Source organism: Anguilla anguilla, chromosome 9 (genome assembly GCF_013347855.1).
Source record: "Anguilla anguilla isolate fAngAng1 chromosome 9, fAngAng1.pri, whole genome shotgun sequence".
Taxonomy (NCBI): Eukaryota; Metazoa; Chordata; class Actinopteri; order Anguilliformes; family Anguillidae; genus Anguilla; species Anguilla anguilla.
In genome coordinates this window covers 14816397-14831716 of record NC_049209.1, presented here as the reverse complement: position 1 = coordinate 14831716, position 15320 = coordinate 14816397, and the positions used below count along the sequence as shown (strand labels likewise).

At 39.2% G+C, this 15320-nt stretch overlaps 1 protein-coding gene across 1 annotated transcript in view; it reads right to left on the bottom strand.

The window, feature by feature from the left end:
* tnmd (tenomodulin) overlaps positions 1-15320 on the bottom strand; it is a 61451-nt gene that overhangs the window by 19211 nt on the left and 26920 nt on the right. The window contains exon 3 of the mRNA XM_035432729.1: positions 452-592. Coding sequence (XP_035288620.1) covers positions 452-592 — 141 coding nt within the window. The remainder of the gene's footprint in view (positions 1-451; positions 593-15320) is intronic.

Below are 15320 nucleotides of genomic sequence, written 5' to 3'. Positions count from 1 at the left end.
ATAAACTCATCATGTCACGTACATAGCATTAGAAAAAGGCACTTATTAAATAAAATGTTAATGGATACAATTAAATGCTTCACATTATAAGTAGGATTACTGCACTACTCTAAAGGAAATCATGAGTGCATCCTTACAAATTTTGAACCTCTCTGGCAAGGAAATAATATTCAGAAAAACATGGTGTATGGCTTGGCCAGGTTCAGAGCAATAGAATGAAAGAATAAAGAATATCTGCACACCAGCAAATTCTCTCTTGTGGTTTATTCAGGGTGCAACATTTTGACCAAAATAAGCATACTGACCTTTTTAGTAAAAATGTTATATAAATAATATAATGATAAAATAAACTACTAAGTGAGCATTTGCTGGTGTGTGGGTAATATTTGCCAGGAAGTGTGAACTCACTGCATTATTTGTATGTTTTGTTCACTGAGGGCGTGAAACTCACATTTTTAAAGTCATGAATCTCCAGGACTTCTTCGCTCCCATTTCCCATCCTGAAGATCTCAATGCGATGGGCGGGGTCGATCTCCATCATGCTCTCTGTCTCGGCACCATCCAACACCACTTTATACTGAAGGTCATATACCTGGAAAAGCGAAAGCAGGCATAAACTAAACTATGCATCATTAACTGTAAAACTGTATATGATTTTTGTGTAGGATGCCTATGGTGCAAGAGAAGGGAAAAGTCCACCCACTCCTTGAACTGGGATCAAAAATAGTAAGGCAATCAGTAGAGAAAGAGACATCCAACAGGACCTAGACTGCTTTTGATGCTTTAACAAAGAAACATACAGGCATCTGCCAAACATTGATTTAAAAGGGAAATAGTTAATATTGACTACTTCAGCTTAATAACTCTCAAACCCACTGAATGTATTTCATTTGAATCTGTGACAACGGGTCAGCGAGGCTGGGAGATTTCCTTCAAGGATGGTCTGACCAAAGCATTCTCATTTGTCTATTATGCAGCTCTTGTGTACACATGGACGGCTTTCAGAATTAGCATTTTCAAAATGTGATTGGATTCTACCTGCCAAAACACACTGCAAAGCCAGCAGGAATAAAAGGAAATGACTGTAATTATTTTTTGAAAGTCATATCTTCAGCGGGAACATTTTCTTTGCCAATCATTAAACATCCTTGCAGACTTGTATAAATAATAAAAAATAGGAGGCAATTTGGTCTTCAGAACTATTGATTTGTAATCGCATAGAATATTATACTTCCATCAGGCTTGTACTCAGGCTTGCAGAGAAAACCTTTTACACAACATTTTTAAATGAAAACACGAGGACATTTGGAAAATGAAGTGTCCAGATTGAGCGTGACATACACTTTAAAAGGAACCAAAATACTTGCAAATTACAGGACCTAAGACTCTGAACAAGAACCTCTCTACACTCCCCATCTCTCCTAATTGTTAAGGCCTTCTCTGGCCCCTCCAAAACAGTTTCTTTACTGCAGCTTCTAGCATCCACAACCAGACAAAAGACTTTGTACAGAAGAATGTGTACAGAAGTAATAAGGATGCGAGTTAATTAGCCTTCTTTGCAAAGTGTCAGCCTTGAGGCAGAGTCGCGCTTCTGAATGCACAAACATTTGTGGCACAATGGGCAATGCGATACAACCGGCCGATTGACTATTTTCAATGGTGTCTGAGATTTTTTGACTTTTTTTTCTTTTCTGAGTGAGCCACAGGTACAGTACTGAAGAACAGAATGGCTCACAGTTAGCACTTCATGGACAAAGAACTTTCTTTGCCATTATGCAATTTACTCAATGGTTCAGCCTCCATTTCAAGGCAAATGATACTGCACTGTAGTAGAACTGGAGTTAAATTTTTTACTTTCTAACATGTATATCAAGACATAGCCCAGGGATGACTTTAAAACTAAAATTATGGTCACTTTTTACTGTTTCTGTATTCTCTTTTTAACATTTCTGTAGTTAGTAGGGCAATGCCTCCATCAATTTAAAACAGTTCGAACATCTATGCTGATTCTCTGATGCACCAACTGTTTATTGGTCCAGAGCAGTGGTTCTCAACCCTGGTCCTGGAGACCCACTACCCTGCATGTTTTAGATGTTTCCCTGCTCCAACACACCTGATTCAAATGAATGGGTTGTCATCAAGCTCTTGCAGAAGCCTGATAACAACCAATTCATTTGAATCAGGTGTGTTGGAGCAGGGAGACATCTAAAACATGCAGGGCAGTGGGTCCCCAGGACCAGGGTTGAGAAACACTGGTCCAGAGAATCCTCTCTACTTCGGTGATACAACTGCCAGACATGTATGTGATGCCCCTGTTGGATTGCTGGTCCCAGCTGGCACTGTCAGTATTTGGTTTTGGACTGTGGCGCTTATCCCTGTATTAAGAGCTGGTGCTTTAGCTGGATACAGCACCTGACAGACAGACACCTTTTTCAATGTATTATATTACTTATTGAAATGGAGGTGCTCTTCTAAAGAAAATGCTACAAAACAAATATCCTACTGGGAATAAAATTGATAATATTTTTTGCTTGAGCTATGTTTCAACGTGTCCCTGTGTGCTCAACAATTAAAAACAATTAGCTGAATATGAAGCAAAGCACAATTTAGTCAGTTGCATTTTTTGTGTACCGCTTATCCCCTTGGATAGCACATATAAAATGGCTGTTTCCCTCACATTTCTGAAAGCTGATATAACCATAGGAAATAATTTCAATTTACACTTACTTATCACACTATGCTTCCTGAAGAAAAAAAAATGTTGTTCTGTCAGAACTGGCTTGCCTAGAAAATGTAATTAGTTTGGGTGTGGTTTTTAAACAATGTATTATTTAAGCATTTATTTAATCTGCATGCATTTCTATTAAGCTAAAGCAATTTAGCAAAATAAACAACACAATCAATATGAATTATTATAACAATGTGGCCATTAACACTTGATAGGGATTTGGCCCGAAACTGTTTAGCATTTTCAATGCCAACATTATGCCTCAAGAAAAGAATCCACCATCTGTTCTCTAAAGGACATTTAGTCACTGTAGTTTAATATAACTGTAAAACTAGTTCAGACCTTTTTGACAACTTTTGCTAGAATTGAAATCTTTAATTAGACTGAGCTTGTTTCTCTTATCATTCTAAGCATTAGTATACGGCAACACAAATACAGCTCACGTTGTGTGCCTTCCCGTTGAAGTTCACCAGCTCACCTTCTTACAGGGTCTGTGCTTCAACAACAAATGTCATAATCTGAAGCCATCTTGGGGATCATTACCCTTTGGAAGCATATATCTGAAATTCTTGAAATAGCGGTGACATGGATGATTGCAGTATCTGTAGGGCACTGCATAATGTTTGGGACAGAGGCAAAGCCTGTTTTTTTTTCTTGATTTGGTTCTGTGCTCCACATTATTACATTTGCAATCAAATACTTGTCAACATGAGGATCAGAGCTGTGCCATTGAAAGTCAAGGAAGCCATTATGAGGCTTAGGAATAAGAAAACAGTCAAAGACATAGGCCAAACGTTAGGCTTACCAACATCTTCTGATTGGAACATCATCAAGAAGAAAGAGAGTGCTGGTGAGCTCAGTAATCACAAAGGGCTTGGTAGGCCAAGAAAGTCCTCTCCTCAGACGGAAGAATTCTCACCATAATGAAGAAGAACCCTCAAACACTCGTTCAACATATCGTAAGTACTCTTCAGCAGGCAGTCGTGGATGAGACAGTGACTACTGTCCACAGAAGACTGTTCACAAACAGAACTACAGAGGCTACACTGCAAGATGTAATCCACTCATTAACCTCAAAATAATGATGGCCGGACTACAGTTTGCTAAGATGTACCTAAAAGAGCTTGCAGCATCATGGAAAAACATCTTGCAGACAGATGAGACCAAGATTCAGTTGTTAGAGTGATGGCAAGAGCGAAGTGTGGAAGACAAAAGCAAATGCCCAAGGTCCAAAGCATACCACCTCATCTGTTTGGTTTGGGGACATATGGCTGCCACAGGTACTGGCTCACATGATCACTAAAGACAAGTGAGCCAGTCTTATAGCAGCAGCATAATGCATTCTGAAGTGTACAGGAACATCTTATCTTTCCATGCTCAAGAAAATGCCTCCAAAATCATTCACAGACTTCAAGCAGTCATTGCATGCAAAGGATATGCAACAAAGTACTAAATGAAGCAACTCCTCATTATCCAAAGCACACCTCCCTTATCTACAAAACAAGGTAAAGGGAGTGTAGGCCATGTATGGAGGCTATTGGAACTAGCTCACTTCTCTCTATTGATGATGTGAATGCTGATGGCAGCAGCATGGGTGAATTCTGAAGTGTGCAGAAATATCATATCTGCTCAGGTCCTATAATGCCTTGAAACTTATTGGCTCGCACTTCACCTTGCAGCAGGACAATGAACCCAACCCACTGCTAAAGCAGCCCGACCTGAATACAATTTAACGTGTTTCACTTGCTGAAAACAAGACCGAAGGCAAAAGCCTCACACAAACAAACAGGAACCGAATATAGCTGCAGTACAGGCTTGGCAGAGCATCACCAGGGAAGACACCCAGCATCTAGGAATGTCTATGGGTCGCAGACTTCAGGCAGTTATTACATGCAAAGGATTTGCAGCCAAGTGCTAAATATGATGACTTTATTTAAGATTATGTTAATTTGTCCAATTACTTGTGGTACCTTAAAGTGGGACTACAACATATAAAAAAGGCTGGAATACCTACACAGATCACCCAATTTGTATGTAAATAACCTCATTTTACGGCTGGCAGTCTGCATTTTAACCTGGTGTACAGAGCCAAAACAACAAAAATTGTGTCACTATCCAAATATTGACGGACCATGCTGTAACACATCTCAGTGGGTGTCAGTGGCCCCCAAAACAGGAGCAACAACGACAGAACAACAGCCTGCTTGAGAAGTTGCACAGAGGGTTCTTATAGCACAAAGGTAATTCAAACATTTGTTGAGTGTCCACTACACATGCTGAGGTGGCCAAATTCACATCTCCAGCCTGCCTGTCACCCTTCTCCCACTTGGAGAGCTACCCCAGAAAAGTAATATCAACAATATTCCATTTCCTTAGGTCTACAGTGACAGCAAGGTATCATTCACAAATCCATAGAAGAGAGTAAGGAATTCAGTCATAAATGGCATTAACTGCTGTTCACCAGTTTCTGGCTGAACTTTCCAGTCACACCAGATGTCAACTTCATCTTAGGAGATGAGAGCTGGCATGCAGGCCATCTGTTTGGCAGGATGGACTAAGACAGAGGCCTACATTGAATCAACATTTGTCCTTATTTTTACTTGCAAATAAAGTGCAACTGTTTCCTTCACAAAACCGAATTTTTTTGGTTCAATTAAAATCTACAATTGACCATAATTACAGAGATTAACATCCTAACTTCAGATCTTGATTGGTTATCTACAAACTAGCTATCAACTACAAAAGAAGCTATCAACTACAAAAGAAACCAGGACAAAAGCTTGAATTGTGATGTTAAAACGGGATGGCTTTAAAATGCTGCTCTAAGCTCCAATCCCCTGTTAGATCAGTTATGGAAAAAAGCTTCACGTCCTCATTCTCTTGAGGACTTCTCTCACATTAAAAGACAATCAGAGGATGAACATAAACAATATTAATACAAATAGATTTACAGTGAGCATAGACATTACAGACCAATAAAATTATATACGTGGACTTACTGCTGAATAGAGTTCATTCACAGGGGAAATAAAGATTGAGCCCAGTTGATCTATTGTAGATCTGCTGGGTTGAATAGCATGATATATAAGTGGGAATGTATTTTGAAGTCAGAGCAAATTGTTCCCCATGATGCCAGTACATTTTTCATTTTATTTTTGCTTGCATGTTTTTGTATTCTGATTGGATGGGTGGATAGTCAACTCAACCCTTAATGCACATTCACAGCATACAAATGCGATGATTAGTCTCTAGGCATTTCCTCTCTGTTCAGTTTTAGATCTCTGCCACATCTTAATCTTGGGGTCCAGCTTAATTTAAGCTCCTATGCATTGACATCTGGCTGGTATTCCAAAAATAGCCTGTTGATATTAAATCATTTTTCACTCAGATCTTTGTGCTTTATAAAATGATAAATCTTGTTTTAAAACAGGATTTTCCAAATTTCACATTTAGAACTTGGAGCAGGGGTCCCCATCAGAATTGCTTTGTGATTTTGAAAAGGCAACAATACTAAGGAAAACAATGATTTGGTTTTTTGTTGGTTTCATTCATCATAAGTCAATACAAAGAAAACACACGGAAACTCTGCCTTTTTAAAATGCTGGCGCAATACACAACACTTTCTTTGGCTTATATATTCTCTCTTTTTGGCCTGGTTTCAACCTTGAGAGATTATCTACTTTACCTGTATGATGGCTCTTTCTGCATGCTTTCCAACAGGAAAAGAATCTTAGCAGCTAACATTACCTACTGCAGTCTGATGAAAGCTTTCACATATACTGTACTATAAAGCTACATTCCAAGCTTTTCCATTTCACTGTTCTATTATTTTTTTAAAGGATAGTGGACATTCTTCTCTCTTTATAAATGTTTTAACCTTAGTGAGACGGTGAAAGCAGAAAGAGTTGCAGATAGAGATGGGATCACAAAACAGACCGTGTCATGGCAGGGAATCAAAACACAAGCCTCACGGAGTCATATAAGTTAATACTTGGCTAACCCACACAGTGCACCACACAGTGCTGTACCACTGTGCTGTGTCTATTATAGCATATGTGCAATGATACACAGAGTTCTTGCTGGTCCAAACACACCATGTGTGTTGAGATTCTCTATTTGACTATTTTTATTTTTGTTATTTTCTCTTTGATTTGCACTGAAAGTTTAGGTGGCTTAATCCAGGCTTACCAAACTTGGTAGGTTTTCTTTGGTGCCAAAACAAAATTCTTGTCTCAGTTAAAATTGGCAGTCTGACTGCCAAGAGGCAATCAACGACATTGTTTGACAAATTAATATTGAGCAATATATCAAACCTAATTTTAAAGATGCTTTTTGGATTTTAGGTGCTTGCTCTTTTGCATTCGGCATGCAAGTTCCTCTGCGTGCGTCATCACATCACACTTGGAAAGATTGTCGCACCCAACACCACCAGTGGAAAACAGCATATAGAGAAGCAATTACAGAATGCAAATGCACTGAATCGACATTGCTACAAAAAATTCCATCATGAAAAAGTATCACATATTAATATGAAAAAATGGACACTTTACTGTTTTTATGACTTCACACGAGGATTGTATGAGTTGCACGTTTGGACAGTATGTGCTATAAGTAAACTGGTACTTGTTGCAAGTAGGTTTTTGGAAATATGACATTTTCAAAATGAAAAAAATGAAGAACTGATCTATTAAGGACTGAAGGGGTAGTGCATCTATGGACCTACTCTTCCATTCTGATTTGTGTATTTATTTATTTGTATTTTTATGGTGCATAGCTGCTTTCATTTTCGTGTTTTTTAAATGAAAGATTAAGGACCTTGTGCTTGTCGCTGACTAAAATGAAGAAAATGTCAGACATCAATATACTTAACGCAAAAGCACTGCCTTTTTCAAGGTAAATCTCCAAGCTATTTGGTCCATGCACTCTCTGATCCTGCAATATTACACAAGGTACGTCAAAAGGCAGAGCTGTTCAATGCCTTTATGCGTAAATGTGTTAAATCGGCTGCATAAACACAAATCAGAATTATCTGCAATATGTCACACTGGTGGGAGTCAGTGACCAGGAGTTGAGTGAAGATCAGTGGATCCTGCAGTTTATCTGTGGATCGGGCGGGTCGGGTTACAAAAGATTGATGTTCTGATTAATTGCAGGTAGGTGAAAGAAATTTATAAAATAAATGACACTATTTTACATCAAATAAAAATATATTACTACATCTTTTACGTTTCATTTGTTGTTCGTTTGGTTGATGTTTTCAGGAACTTCGATTTGATGATGATTTGAAGTTCTTTACATTGTATATGGTTACATTGTATATTATTTGCACTTCTGTGCATAGAGACAATTGGTGAATTATTTGTATTGATGTCATTGGCTGGCCACAAATCATGGGACTAATTATGAGAAGTTTGTATAACAGGATCTTTTACCACTCGTTCTAAGACTAACACAAGACAGAAATATCGGAAACGTGACGGAAAAGTAATTATGTTTGACTTACGTTTCAGGCACCTCTGTCATTCACTGACACGATTCAATAAAGTTGCAAGTAAGAGACAGTGTTACACAGTTTATTGCTTTATTATTAGAATAAATCACACATGTGAGATCTGTTCTAGGACTAAAAATAGGTTTTAGGGTCAGAATAAGGGCTAGCGTTAGCAAAACAGTAAACCTTAGGTTGAAGCAAGATAAGGATTATGTTTCCGAGCTAGGGAACGCATGACCACAAGAGTTAGAGGGCCACTGTCAGTCAGGGCCGAGAGAATCATCTGCCCCGCCTGACCAATCCTCCCACCCCCCCCCATGAGTTGACTATCCACCCATCCAATCAGAATACAAAAGCATGCAAACAAAAATAAAATGAAAAATGTACTGGCATCATGGGGAACAATTTGCTCTGACTTCAAAATACATTCCCACTTATATACCATGCTATTCTCCCCTTAAGGCACCTCTGCTCCTTGGGCTACAAGTAGGGTTTAGGGCCAGAATTAGGGTCTTAGGGATGGAATTTATCAGTGAAATACATTTTGTATGTGTGACTCCAAACACTTAAGACCATAGTCTCATCTCCAAAATGTGAAAACAATGGAAAAATTATATATCTTTGGTTTGTCCATTAACATGGCTGAAAACTCATACACATTAGATTAACCTGCACATATAAATAAATGAAAATTTGGCACTCAAAATGGGGCTGCACATATCCAATTCCCACCCTAATTTGGAATGTGCAAACGTTTGCAATCGCAGCTCTGTTCATGTGTGAGCTCCGTTGCCAAATCAGGAAAGTGTAGACATCCGTATTGCCCTACAAAGCCTAACTGCAGTAACTACGCAAAGGGTAAAACTGAGAAAAATGGCTTTAAAGTGTTTTAACTGGCCAGCCGTCATGGTTTTTGGGCATAAAAATCACCTCATAAATACATGTACAATTAGTGCAAAATCTCTTATATACCTGTAACCCATTTGGCTGGCCAGTTAAAATACTTTAAAGCCATTTTTCTCAGTTTTACCCTCTGCATAGTTACTGCAGCTTTGTAGGGCAGCGTAGTTCTCTTCCGAAGCAGGGATGTCACGAGCAGGTTCCTTTACACATCACAGTGTAAGTACAGCTGAGCTCACATAGAGTGGAGTTTGAGGAAGACATATGCAGCTTTCACATGTAGTCCATGGGTGGCCAATCAAACAGCAGGCGTCGCCAAACAGCGTAGAACCCTAATTGACTGAAGCCTCCCATACCCAGGGCAATGTAACTGGCAATTGCATGCTGTCCTATAGCGCTACCGGCCACAGCTAGAACTGGTGCGGTCCGGATTTGATCCAAGTCTGCAGGGCTCATTCATACGCCACCCAGCAGCTGTTTCACAGCATTTTTGAAAGAAAAAAAAATCTACTTTTCTTAAAAAAAAAAAAAAAACAAACAAAAAAATGGATGAGAGATCAAATAAGGAAGTAAACGTAGATAAATCAATGAAAAAATATCTTTTATTGGTAAAAAAAAGCACATACACATTCTGTTGGTTTTAAAGTGAAGGTAAGACTATAGTCTTTTGTCAAAAAAAGAAAAAATTGAAAAGTCATGTTTTTTGTTTGTATTTTTCTCATGAAAATGGAGTCTATGTAGTTTTAACAATGTTGGAATGTTGCAGGAAGAGTATATTGCTTCATTGGTTCTTTAAATGATGATTGTGCTATATACACTATGCAAATTAGCACATTGTTATTGCAGTAACAAAAACAGAACCAAGTAGAACAGAGTCTGTCGTTGACTGAATGACTGTCTGAGCTTGTGTCCCGCAGACGGGATGCTTTTTCACCAGAGCCTTGGAATGTTGCTGAAGCCAATATAAACAGTGCTTACTCGGTACCTTACATTATCACTCTTCTGGGATGAGTTTTAGAGATCAATCATCTTTACATCCCCTCAACACCAGAACAATTACCCAGTGGCTCCCATAACAGTCAGAGCACCAAGTTCAGATAAACCATGTGGACCTGCCTCCTAAAAATTATACCATCAGAAAATACTTGCCAATATTACTACAGAGAAATAACTTACAGTCCATACACTGCAAAAATAACTCACTGAGGTCTACCAAAAATAATTTATTTTTCAACTTGTGCTAATGGCCCTCAAATGAATAGGTGAGAATGGTAAATGGCATCAGTGTCCAGTGGCCATTGATACAACAGTGGGCTTTCCCTACTTGACAAGCCCAGTAACAGGAACGTAGTTACACAAGAGCAGATAATTAGCTGAATAAAACTTGGGACAAAGCGCTACGCTCCTCAATATTAATCCAGTACATTTGTTCTGTCCTTTGCAATCTTCCCAGAACATAAGAAGCCAATTCAAAAACAATCTGTTATTTCTGTTGACATTCAAATACATACATCAAAAAATACAATGACACAGCTCAATGTCATAGAGAGCCCCATTTGTTTTTCTTTTGATATATTTTGCAAAGAAGGTTTTAAAGGGCACATTATGTCACTTATTTGGTTTCTTGTCTGGATTGACAACACAGTAGCAGGACAATACATTTATATATTGTCATTCTAGTGAGAGAGAATATCTGATACCTATTTTTTCTTGGCTTTGCCTTCAAGCTTCTCCAAATAATTTTAATTAAACAGTGATAGCATAAAATTACAGCTTTTGGCTGCTGTGATCCAGGGGCCCATTAGATACAAAGTTAACACCCAAGACTAGGTGTTAACATCAGATGTTTATTCAGGTGTAAATTCTACGTCAGTTGCACAAGTTTGAGTGATAAAAAATTTCTGACATGCTCACGACTAAAATCTACACCTAACAGGGAGTAGGTGTACACCGGTCATAACACATTGCTCCATATTGAAGAATAAAATGTAATTGAATCAATACGGGATACAATTTGTTCTGTAATTTCTTACACAAAGTTCCAAACATATACAAAGTCTTTCAAAATAGTGAGAATAACATAATCCTGAATAAAATCAAACCAGTTTCAAATGAAACAGTTGAGAGATGCAGAATCAGAGTGGTATCAGGCAATGCTGCAAGCTCTGCTCCACTGTGTGTGCTTGTCATTGCGTGTCGGAGGCGCACATGTTGTAAGGATTTAGACATGGTCACAGGGAGGAAAACAGGTTTATTTGGGTCACAGGGAGGAAGACTCCATTAACTTTAAAACCGGTAAGGTGGATGTTTGTGTGAATATGGGTTTGTGTGTATGTGCATTGACTGGGGTGTGCTGAAATAATGGGCAGCAAGATTTGTACCCCAGAGTACAAGACTATCTACTGCTGCCAGGCATTCATCTAATTGTTCTCAGACACAAAGGCATTTTATCCTAGCAAGTAAAGATGCTACTCATCTGGGAATCTCGGAAACAATATTTCTGTGCCACAAATCAGAGACTTTAACCTGGAAAATATGTTTGTCCGGGTACCAAAACTAAAAGCTGAACCAGGAAGCCCTAACTAACTTTACTCCATCTAAATATCCCGGTCTATGACCCAATTACTATTTTTATGAAATAATACTAGGATCCATCTGGACATTAAAACTAACATCTGTCCCAGAGCAGCTGCATTTCCAGTCAGTGAAACTATCAGTATGCCCAGTGAGTAACCCGTATTACGGTGTTACCCCTAAACCGTATAGAAGACAAATACGCTGATTGGGGCGCACAGAGATGCACACTTTGGTCAACATATATGCAAATCACGTCCTTTAGATGAGCTGAAAAAGGGAAAACAGTTTATAATGGTACAATATAACAGTAGGCGATAACCAAGGATAGGCAGTTGCAACGATGCTGAAAGGTAAACATTTTATCTAAAAAGCAAGACAAATAAAGACCGCTATTCTAAGAGGAGAAAAGACAAACAATCTAACAAAATAAGACAAAGAAAAGGAACGCAATGAGAGTGCTGATGTATGCCCAAAATGCACGAATGAGAGGACTACGGGGCCAGAAGAACTGTTAAGCAGATTCTCCTTAAGTATCCCTTTAGACTTATCTTAAATGCAATCCTGAGCAAGCCTTCCACATTACGCAATTTCCTCTGTATGCCCAAATAAGGTCTGACCTAGCCAGTGTTCTGCCCCCGTCACCGCCAAAAGACCCTCTTCCTACAGGAACAGGGGGGCTGCATTCACCAAAAGCCATTCACCAGGAGGCTATCAGTTAGTCTATGGTTAGTTAGTCTCAACAGGGGTGGTACTGCCCCCCCAGTGGGCGTCTGCGGGATGAAGGGGGGCGAGGAGACAAAAATAATTTAAAGGGGAGCGTTAAAAATTAAAAGGGGGTGTTTGTTTTAGAATTCTGAACGTTAAAAAAGATTCAGATATTTTTCATATTACATGCATTGAGAAAATAGTCTTGGTTTTGAGTCAAATGTTTTGTGCTGAAATGGCCACTGTAGCTTGACTGCATTCAACCAATGAGGATGGTAATTTCGTCAGTCCAATCAGGCCAGCAGTCAGAACCACCTTTTTTTCTCTCGTTTGAAGCGGCAGACAAGCAACACTGGAGTTTCAGTGAGTCAATCTAACAATCAGATTTAAGAAAATTGAAAATAAAATGCATTAAATACAAACAATTGGTTTGAGTCTTTATTATTATTCTTATTTTGTTGATCATCAGGTAGGTTGGCAGCGATAGTTTGTTTCAGAGAAAGATCCCGTTTGCTGTAAGCCAGGGGTGTCCAATACGTCGATCGCGATCGACCGGTCGATGGCAGAGGCCAGGCTGGTAGATGCGTCTAATTCTTCCCGTTTTCATCCTGTTTCCCTACGGCTTCTGCCTGACAGACAGGTATGCATGATTGACGTGAAATGTGGCCAATCTGCTGCTGTTCAGAACTTTTTACATTAAGCGTGCCCATTCATTCATGGTATGATCACGTACATGTCCAATATTACATGACGGCAACATGATAACTTGCCTTTTATACGGGGCAGAGCAGTTGTGGTGACACGATAAATTGGGTCCATCATAGGCAGGGAATTTCATTTTAAATATCGGACAAATAATGGTGTGAATCTAACAGCTGGGATTTTGTCCAGATATTGATACTGATACAGATACTGGTGTAATGATTTTACTTTTATGCCAGTACAGGTTTCTATACAATTGGCCTTATATTTTTACAAAAAAAGGTTGAGAACCCCTGAGTTGCTCTATTCTTTCACCTGGGTTGATTGGAGTGCCATCAGGCTATAATTGGGCTACTTTGAAGTTGAGAAGTGGAGGAGTATTCGGTTTGTTGCCTTTCAAACATGTCTGTCCAAATTTTGGGGTGGGGGGGGCCCCCTTCCTTATTTTTCTGCATTGAAGGTAGCACCCCCAGTAATTACAATCCAAACTTTCTTTGTCTTTTGATATGTGTATGAATTATAACATTTGGACAATAGTAGCCTATATCTTTGTTTTGAGCAAACAAATCAATAAGAATGAAACATTTGGTTTTCTTCTAGGCTTTGCCTCAGGCATTTTATAAGAAAACCAAGCTAGTTCCGCAGTATGCGAATTAGGAGCACACACTTTCATGCAACAGACTTGCATGTGAACATCTATCATAATTAGTACCTGCCAAAGTCTAGCTGGTACAACTGATGTCGTCGGGCTATTGCTGGATATATGTCTGATCTGTGGACTAACAAGTTCAGACATCAGGCAAATGTCAGGTGTAACGGCATAATGGCTTTTCTGCAACTGGTCTTAGGTTCCTATGATCTTAGATGGAAAGCGTAAAAGTTTAATTCACATGCAGGTTGTAGTCTTACTAGTTGCAATAGTCTACTTTCAGACTATTAAAAGACCTTGTGCAAGATGGATGAAAGGTGAGAGTTAAATAAATAAAGAAGCCCCTGTATGCTGCTTATTGGACCAAAGTATCCCCAAGGTCTCCCATGCATGACAAACTGATTTCAGCAGCTGAAAATAACCTTAAAAGTAAGAGATACTACAGAAATAGAAAATGCTAGCTTTAATGACAAATTATATTAAATGTTGTAAATTGTGCAGTAAATAAACCTGTGCAAAATGAAACAAAGTACTTTCAGCTTGGAACGCCATCAGTGTACTTAAATACAACTGGACTTAATGGTAAGTGCAAATGCATTTAACTGAACACTGGCATAAAAAAAATCCGATTTGAGCTCACATAAATTACATTTTCTCCACAACTGCTAAATTAAGAAAAATCTCATGGATGGACAAAGTGCTCAACTGGAGTGCACTGATTTAAACTTGACCTCCAATCTATGCTCCTCAAGGTCACTCAAAGGTGTTTGCTTTGACTGGGAGGGACACTGAACAGCAGCCCCAGAAACAGAGCTCTGAAGGGAGCTTGAAGGATGGGAAGGAGCTAATTGTGTCCGCATCAATCGTGTGTGCAAAAGAAACTGGAAGGCATGCCCCATTTACTTTCTGTGTGCATGGGAGTACTGAGCGAGTGACCTGAGAGGGATGGAAATGTTTAATCTTCTCACACATCAAGAATGACAAGGGGGAGCAGGAAGAAGCACATGAAAGTACAGCTTCTCAGACCGGCTCCAGTGCCACCAAGACAGCCATTTCCAGTGATCTCTGAGTTGCGGTCACAAAATGTTGCACTTTGTTGGCGTGCACTCAATAGTCCCCTCCGCTTTACCGGCCCATCAAAACGCAATCTGTATATGGCCGTGCAAAAGCATAAACCTTGGTCACGACTCACACCTGGTCCCACATCTGGTAAATATTACAGAATTTAGCTATGGTACTTTGGGGGGTAGTTATCATTTCTGCTTTCTCCCTAGAACTGAAGTAGCACAGAAGCTTCTTTTTTAATTTGAGCAACACATTGCAATCCACCCCTTCCAAGCTTTGAGGCATCACAGCACATTGAAAGCAGTGCATCCGCAGAGACTGCTATTGCCTCCTCAATAACTTCACTTTATATAACAGTAGGAGACAAAAAGAGGCATGTACCCGAATGTTATAAGTAAAAATTAAATATTATAATAAAACAGTGCACCATTTCAGGCGCCATGATATTAAATGAAAAGCTAGGCCTATCTGACATTGATTTAAGTGCCTCAGTCTGTCCCCAG